Below are 9,765 nucleotides of genomic sequence, written 5' to 3' on the forward strand. Positions count from 1 at the left end.
AATCTAACTTTTTTCGAATTTCACAAGAAATTTCTTTTGAATTCCGACCGATTTCTGTCAGAAAATTAAAATTTCCCTCCGAATTTCCCAATAATTTTTTGTGTACCGAAATCAGAACGAATTCGGCATCATAAACGGCAATTTGTTCAGAGATTCGGAAGAAATGTTTGCTGGGGATGAACGGATGGAAGCGGAGTTTATACAGAAGAGTAGAGAGTCTTCAAAGAAGCTAAAACAGAGAGTCTTCTCATACGAGTTGAAGGCCCGTAAGTCTTTATGGTGGGCTTTTTTATGCACGAGTTAAAAGCCAGGGAATATTCGGATTGAGGCCAAAAGTCTTTATAAAGGACTAAAGGTAGTCTTCACGGATGATATTGTGGTCAAGGATTCGTCATACATGTTGATGGCCCTGCTGTCTCTATAGACTATTGATGGTAAAGGAAGTCTTCAAAGGTTTGATACTGAAGGCCAGAGTGTCTTTATAGACGTACTAAAGCCGGGAAAATTTATAGAGGAGCTAAAGCCAGGAAGCCTTTTAAAATGAGGAGCTTTTATAAACGATGTGAAGACCAGGACATTTTTGTAGACGCATTTATGATCCGAATTATATGAAATTTGGCACTGCTCATTTACTTGGCCCAAGATATATTTTCGTCGGATTTTATGTTAATTTGTACGAAATTTGGCATAGAGACTACTAGACTAAATTTAGTCTAGAATGACTAGAATAGTACTAAATTTAGTTTTGTGTTAAGGTTCGGGAAAATCGGTTCAGATTTAGATATAGCTCACATATATTTTCGTCCGATTTTATGTAAATTGTGTACCAAAGATTTATTTTATAAGATTTTCACGAAATTATTCATAGCGTACTAAACATAGTCTAGAAGTGATGTGTATTAAGTTTCGTGAAAATCGGTTCAGAGTTAGATATACCTCTCATATATATTTTCTTCCGAAATCCGTGCAGGTGCAGATATAGTTTCCATATATATTTCGAACGGGTGTCTGATTGAAATTAAAACTTGAAGAGTACTTTAAATTGATTTACATAAATATGTCCCATTATACGCAAACGTCTCTAAATCTGACCGAATGATGTTAGTAGATCCACTTATAGATATAGATCACATTTTTAAGTTCTTTCAATTTAATGTCAAAGTTCCTTCGAAAAGGCGACAAATGTTAGGACACATACGTAGAATACCCCATAGTGATGAAGGGTCAGATTTTACTTCTTTCCTTACTGGTTGAACTTGGCTTCATGTTTTGATATAGCTCCATATAATGTCACCGCCACATTTTTGTTATTTTGAAAGTTTTAGAATCATTTTATATAATCAGTATAATAATTTATTTTTTTACACACAGCATTTCTCTATAATTAACTTGAGATTTTTTGTGTCCCTATCTATGTGGTAACATTATCGGATGAGACAAAAATTACTATACCAATTTAGAATATTGATCAGAGGCATTAACATTTTTATGACGAAGCTATAAAATTGTCGAGGCTTAAAAACTCGATGTGGCAATGATGACATCCGTACACATATATGTATGAATGTACAAAAAAAAACTTTAATATCAACAGTCTGACACTTGTAAATTTGTGGTTTCACTTAATTTTTATGCAGATATCAACACTTGTGTGCAGTATCTTTGTACAACTGATGCGGTTGATGGCTAAACAGTGTAATCATTTACCATACGCACACACACAGAGACAGGTATATGCATACATACATACAAAATGACGGGGCGTAACAACCATTTATTGTGTGCACGTCAATTTGTCTGATCAGCCATATGGACTAACTAACCACGTTTATCGGTAACGGTGGTGTGGTGGTGGTCGTGAGGTCCTTCTGTGTGGTCATCAGGTGGGTTCACTTTGTTTTTGTGTCAATCGTTTTTTTTTTTTTTTTGCTTTCAGATAGTTTTTAGTTTTTCTCTCCCGTTTTTTTCTTTTATGTACGCATACTTGGGCCGGCCATGGCATATACCCATCTAACATATACATATATACTGGATATTGCCTTTTTCAATTACCAACATGTTAACACATTCATCCATCAATTTAACGATGTTTGGCATTTAAAAGTGCAAAAAAGCCGACAAGAAGAGAAATGACGATGAAAAGCGAATTGCCTTTTTGGAAAGGTTGATGGAGTTATTGCCGGCAGGAAAGTCGATAATAAATGACTCACAGGTAGAAATGGTACTTGAAAAAAATCGAAGATATATATACATAGCGGAATGTTTGTGTATGAACCACTAAAGAAGAAGGAAAAAAGGATTGTTTATCATGTAAACACTTAACTAACGAATGTCCATGTAATTTATCATTCATTTGTTCATCAATATTAAAAACATAGTAATCATCATCAGCATCGTTGGCGTCGTTGTCGTCCTGCATACCATTATCTACATCGGTTGAACAGTTGCTAATAGAGATCAATAGATGAAGTTGAACTCCATTCAACCCGGAAGAGAAAGGGACTTTATGATTTGTGAAACATCATATGTTGATTTAATACCCGGAAAAGGGTATTAGAACATGGAAATATATTTAAGCCGTTTTTTACTGCCGTTGATGAAAACACACTACGTGTTCATAATAAAATACTAAAAAAGCACACGATTCCCATCTGTAATATCAATATTCCAAATGGTAGTCCTGACAATATATAAAAAGACATATGTGCATACATACCTGATTATTGTTACCGGTTACATCGATGGGCCTTGGACGACGCCGATGTATACGTTTTCGTGCGGTCTGATAGATTTTCCAATATAACACCAAAATTACTAGCAGTGGCACATAAAACGTGCAACACGTGGCGAATACCTGCATGAATAAAACAAATATTACTAGGCAAGTGGTATGAATTAAACAAAACTATATTTTTCTGTACTGAGAATTATAGATAATATACGTGCAAATGTGTATTAGGACTAAGACCATCTATCTTTTTTTAAGATTACCGTAGGATGGCTGGCATATGGGAAATATCTGTCCACTTTTTAGGGCATTCCCCATATAACGGTTCCCTCCAATGTGCTGTATTCTGATGATTTTGGTAAGTTTTTTTACAGAATTAATTGTAATTTGGTACTCTGTGTTCCCATTGGGTAGCAAATCTCCCCACCAAATATGAAAATAATATTCCCCATCAGCAGACCGCTTCCCTTAACCATAGGAATGTCAACTGGCAAAGATTTAGAGAGTTCACCATTCAGCGATTCAGAGAAAAGTCGACTCCTTCTGGTGTACGGGTAGCACAAATAAATTGCGGGAATTATTGCAGCTGCAGATACTAGATTTATACCTGCTTGGCGAAAACCCGAGAAGAAACCTAATACCCTAGCATAGGAAGTTGGTCTATCAAATAAGCGTGATGAGCTCCGTCGATCTAACCCAGCAGATCGCAGAGTCAGGGAACTCACCTTTGGAGGTAAGCAGTTTATTCACAGTGTATAAGCGGAATAAATGGTTGGAGACTCTGAAGATTTAAAACATCGGAACCAGTGTGGGTAAACTGTAGGCAACGGTTAAGTAGTTCTCGAACCCTGGTAAAAATGATGATAGGACCTCAGTCGCATATAAAAAACGAAACTGATCCGAAGAGATGCACCAGTTATTTAACCTTCCCGCCGAAAAGGTACCACCACAGTTTAAAATAGAAGATGTTGCACTTGTCATCCGTAACGCAAATTTATCTAAAGCGTTGGGCCCTTCGGAATATTCATGGTTATGCTGAAACAACTGGATGAGCTCGGTTGAGAACCTGCCCAAAGTCCTGAATTTGCCGATAGCCACCCACATTATTCCCGAATCCTGGACAATGGCCAGCAAAGGTGAATAACACAGGCCGATTTCATTTTTTTCACCAGTAGCGAAGACTCTTGAGGCGTTGCACGCCATCTACACACATATAAGTGGAGGACTTAACCAGAACCGGGCGCGCTATAGAATAGAAATAGTAGCGCTTGACACACAATCCTTTTATACATTCAATCTTGCCACACCTTTTTGAGAACATCGAGAACACTTCGCTCCGGTCAACTTTGAAACGTTGGATAATCAAATGTATGTATTTGGACGCTAGTCGTACGTGGAGTTCCGGAATAAGAAGTCCAAACTCCGTAGAGTGAAGCAGGGAGTTCCTCAAGGTGGAGTGATATCTCCGTAACCTTTCCGGTATTCCAGGTCCTCAAGACGGCATTGAAATCATTAGATATGCAGATGGTTGTGCGACATATAGTGGAGGAGATCTGTGTAAGGTTGAACGCCTATTTCTCAACGGGCTTTCTGTATCTGTTACCAGGTTTCTTTTTCCATCCCTATAGGAGTATGTGCCCACACCTAAATACGATTTAGCAGGAAGATGAACATATCCTCCACGAACTTTTCGACTACATATTTCACCGCATGGACTGCGGAGTTGAGATGAAAATATGAACAAGGCCCTCAAGTCGACTGCCAGCAGCTCTTGGGGCTCAGATAAGGAACTCTTGTTGACTACATACTGGATAAGTACTACATAGTGGATAAGTATTCAGACTTGTCAGAGCGCCGAACTGAGAACTGAAACAGGATGCCACCTTTCGTTGCAGTACCTGATGCGGTGCTTCAGGGACAATAATAACCACCATATGGTGGAAAAGCTTTCTCTCAATCAGGCATGTCAGGAAGGATCTTCATGATCTAGGGAGAGAGGTCCAACATTCTAGATCAAGTTGCCTATCGGGCAGGTCTACATAACATTCATATTGATGCAGTTGCCGCAGTTCTGAATGAATAAAGAATGAAAACAGAGCCCCCACCCAACGCAGCTGAAGAACACGAGCTGCCTAAGCAAACCCGAGTAGTTTTGGCCCAGTTAATTTTAGGATGGTGCAGTTGTCTCAATTCGTATTGGGCAGCATGTGGTACATACCTTCACACCAGACTGTTCTTATTTAATTTCTCTGACATTTTGTGTGTTGAGGTTTCATTGGGTGACACATTTTCCTATCAAAAATTTATAATAGTGGTTAACTTCTTACAATAGTCCCCATATAACAGTAACTCCCATTTTTCAATATTTTCAGGAGTTGAGGCATGTTTTTGTAGCCGAATTGGATCTAATTTGGTACTTTGAATTTCTATTGAGTATAAAATTTCCCTACCAAAAATTATCGATACAAGTTTCCTTTTTTGGGGAGAGCCCATTTTCGGGTTTTTAGTCGAATAGCCTCCAATCGTTCGACCAAAAATTTACTCGTCATGTGCGAAGGTTTCGCTACGACCGAATGTAACAAAATTTCCACAAGTTCATAGTTAAGATTTCACCTTAAGCCTTTGTGTTTCGTTTTACTTTTCAGAAACGTCGGTTTTGGTACCATTTATAAAATGTTCTTACCTGATATGAAACATCTTGTGAAACCATGCATTTTTGCTGTTCAATACGTTGTAAATAGTCTGGATCCTTCCAGCCGAATTGTGGTGCCAGTGATACTATCACCGCCGCTGTCCATACGAAAAATATCATAAGAAAGACACGTTTGCTTGTTCGCGAATGCATGTAGTCAATATTGGTGACAGCCCAATATCTGAAATGAAAGATAACAAAGAAAAAATCGAGTTTAGTTATTTCGAATGAAACTCTTTACTTGTATTTGTTGTTCGCAAGTCAATGTTGGCCAATAAATAAATGTAATTTCCAAATATTTCAGTTTGTTTCGTTCAAGGATCTCTTTGCATATTAAAAATCATCATAAATAATTTCATTTGTATGCATGTCATATACATATCAAGAACTATATACTTGTATATACATGTGTATGTGAAAGACAGTCTAAGACGATACACAATATCGTATAGCAGATTCAGATATCGACACACATACGCATATCTATATTACATCCATCATCATCATCACAGTACGTAAATAAGTCTGCATTGCTGAGAACAGACAGACTGACATAAGATTATGGTCTTACGAAGTCAATTATATACACACACGTGTGGGATGTACATATAGACACATTGAGTTATACACATATGCAATTCCTTTAAATAACTTCATTTATAATTTAAAGGATAGTCGTATATTTACATCAAAATGGAATCGGATTTTTATTTAGTTCACTTTAAATTATTTTTTCAATCGTCCTTTAAAAATCACTATATATTTATGTTTTGATTTTGTTATAACTAAATAAGACTGTAATTACAGTCTTGACCTTTCAAGGACTATTTCAAAAATATGTTATGTATACTCGAGATCTGTTCAAAATTTCGATTTTTGTATTTATTACGAACGTTTCACTGATATAAAGCACATATACTAGCGTATATTCCAAGCCCCAAAACATGTTAAATAAACATAAAATAAGATTACTATCTAGTTTGGGACCTCTAAAAGCGATTTGGCTCGAGTTCAACATTATGTTTAGGATTAAAATTGTTCAAAAAAAAAAAAAAAAAAAAAAAAAAAAAATCCAAATTGTAGAAACTCATGTTGATCAGTCGGGACATATATTTAGGGACTATTTAAAATCCGATATATTTACCGATATTTATAATACCGAAAACCGAAAACGGAAAGGAATTGTGTATATGTGGGAATTGTCTTTATATTCTCCATATAGCCAATACCTACCCTCCAATTGCAGTCTCTGTAATGAGAAATTTGGCTAAAACCTTCAAAATACTGGGTGAAACGAATAAAACGAATATATCTGTCGTTGCAAAGTTTTCATGATATTGACCTCCAAATTTTGTTTGGGTGGAAGCTGTGTCTACTTTAATGTAGAAAAATGTGTAAAAACAGGTTGAGGCGACCAGTTTTGGTATGTTCTCTATCGATTTGTGACTAAGCCACTCATTTCACGGTCTTCGTGTCAAAGTAAAACTTCAAGCCAACAAAATGGGGACTACGCCCCTTATGTATAATTTTTCAAAATTTTAACTGCATCTAGCTTTAAATGACTCTGACATTTTGAAGCTCGATTTTGACTGTTTTTTGAATTTTACTTCAATTTTCAATGCGCAATCACGAAATTCTGAAAATCGATCATATGATTATTGTAGTCGCGAATCTGAGTTATTTGATATATATTTTGTGTATGTAGTATACACAGCTTCAGAGTAATACTCATCCAAAAGTGAAAATTTTGTGCGATCAAATTTTTAAATTTTTTTTTCGGGCCAAATTTTTAGATCTGTCATTGAATGATATGGGTACCCGCGACCAGCAAGGTTTTTTACGTTTCGGATGAAATAAAATCTTCTTCGTGAAAATCCATCTGCTAGAACGGCGGGAACTGGCCTTCCAAAACACGAAATTTTACAAAAAATGTTCTTGAAAATATCGCGGATTTAATTGCATTTTCTGTGGACTTCTGTAAAAACATAACTTCTAAATCTTCAGCCGAAAGAGAGATGTACCAATTTATCTGAAAAATAGTGTGAGCTGCCACATCCATGATTCTTAATGGACCACATTGAAATCGGTATAGATCGATGTATTTTTTTAGGGTGCACACCGAAATCGCATGCGCGTTAAAAATGCAGATTTTTTAAAGCAATAATGGGTTATTCAAGATTATATTGACATTTATTTATTTTTTTTTTTGAAAAAAAAATTTCTAAACATATGCTTTTTTAACTTTGAACACCGTTACACACACATGTACGCTGCAAGCATTTGTAAGTGTTTCTAACTCCATCTTCAAATAATAATCTACTTCGACACTTATTTTTTGTAAAAGGGTGATACTTCGTAATTTTACAATAAAAAATGAATTGTTATCCAATTTCGATCGTCTGTAGTAACTACTTAGTTAAATGAAAGAAGGTGGAAATTCGATAGTTTCATAATTTACTGTCTTCTATAAGTATTTGTCATCGAATAAAAATTTGTGGATACATTTTCATTATAAAAAATCTTCGGCCTGAAACCGTTTTCATTGCTGTATCAAATAATATAGAGAGGCGCGGAAAAATATAGATTTATGATCATGGATGTATAACTCTTTGGTTATAAGTACAGAAGAATCACTTGGAACATCCATCATTCAAAGCAAACATGAGCTCTACATCAAAGAAGGCAATTGTATTGAGAAGCAAGAGGGAGGCATCTGGATTATTTTCAAACTTTTTCCCAAAGTCAACAGAATGCAACATCATAGATCCACCGCAAATGGTAATGCGTATTGAGCAAATTAGAACATCAGAAGGCAATGATATAAGTGTTTTTGAACTTGATGATTTTGATGTGAATGGCAGTTCGGAAAATAGTGAAAGTAAATATGACGGCGAAGATAAAACTGAATGCACAACATAAAAAATGAATCTTTTTCGAAAAAATTATCGGAATGGGCAATCCAAAATTATGTAAATCATAACACATAATAAGGTCTTGGTCATGTTAAGAAAAGAAAGAAATCAATGTACCTAAAAACTGCGGGATATAAAAGGAACTCCAAACTAAGTATACATTGGTAGTATTTTAGAGGATCATATACTCATTATGGGTTAAAAGACTGTCATAATGACCGTAGAAAAAGAATTGCAATTTTTGCCATTGCTGTCATTTTATGTTTTCGACGATTTTAAAAATTTTGATGCCAAACTTCTAATAGATGATGAAGTTCGGGATCAATTGGTAATATATAACTTTTATCATAATTTCTGCCACCGTTCAGATACAAATATATTACAGAAAATATTAATAAATCGTGTTGGGGGAAAAGAAATGTCATCATTTGTTAAATTAGCATTTAAAGCTGTTATAAGTGATCAAATAGCAGTTGAAATGACATGTCGTGGAACTATACAAAAATAAGAGGCAAGTCAGCTTACTTTTGTGTTAATTTGAAATTTTTAAAACATTAATTTTTACAGATATGTGGCATCTAAAATTTCCCAGACGTCGTTGTTGGACCTAAACAAAGTTTGTCAACATCATATTTTACGCGCTCGGTATAGAATACAAAAATTTAACTAAATAATGTTTTTAGTTTATCATCAATATTATCTTTGTTTGGCGTTAAATGTTGACTTTTTTTCAAAATATAGATTACTCATTATTCATACAAGTATTTTACTTTCTGTATCAAAAACTCACTACCAGGCGATATCGTATTTTAACAAAAGAAATGAAGAAATGAAACACGCATTCGTCACATCTTAAACGTATCTTCTTAGTGAAAGTTGAAGGTAACTAAGGCGATAATATTTAAGGTACCAAAACAGTGTCATTTTGGAGTGTCGATTTATTAACTTCAAACTGTGACGAGAAAGATACTTTTTAAAGGTAACGAGTACGTGGTTCATTTCTTCCCAAACGGTATAACTTATTTGTTAAAAATACGATATCGCCTACGAGTGTTTTCATCGCCTGGTAGTAACTTTTTGCATATTTTTTGGATAGAAAATTTTATATCCCACATTATAGCATTGTGTGGCCCCAAGACCTTTGGTAAATCATTACGCAGTTATGGACGAAATTTTTGCCTGCAAATCCAGTTCTAAATCAACTTATTGAGGAAGAATGTAACATTTCCGTGACGGATACAAAAATTTTCGATGGAGATAGAAGACAAACTTTGTTTTATTTGATTTTGTCATCTCAAGATCCACACAAAAATTTTCCTCATATTAGTATCTGTATAGAAACATATGTTAATTTTGTCACGCACGCGTTATATATTATCTTACACTATTTAACTGCACTTACCACGGTATTCTGTTGTTATGTATATAGGTTT

At 35.2% G+C, this 9,765-nt stretch overlaps 1 protein-coding gene across 1 annotated transcript; it reads right to left on the reverse strand.

Moving 5' to 3' along the window:
* Positions 1 to 2,716: 2,716 nt before the first annotated feature.
* Positions 2,717 to 5,591, reverse strand: LOC133321034 (5-hydroxytryptamine receptor 2A-like; the record flags this gene model as incomplete). Its single annotated transcript, XM_061530137.1, has 2 exons — positions 5,412 to 5,591; positions 2,717 to 2,854 (listed from the first exon to the last, which is right to left on the reverse strand). Coding segments are annotated over exons 1-2 (300 nt in total), but the record flags the coding sequence as incomplete, so codon positions are not given.
* Between the last annotated feature and the right edge of the window lie 4,174 nt (positions 5,592 to 9,765).

The sequence above is a fragment of the Musca vetustissima genome, unplaced genomic scaffold, assembly GCF_032173495.1.
Source record: "Musca vetustissima isolate MV318-11 ecotype Yass unplaced genomic scaffold, APGP_CSIRO_Mvet_v1 utg15073, whole genome shotgun sequence".
NCBI lineage: Eukaryota > Metazoa > Arthropoda > Insecta > Diptera > Muscidae > Musca > Musca vetustissima.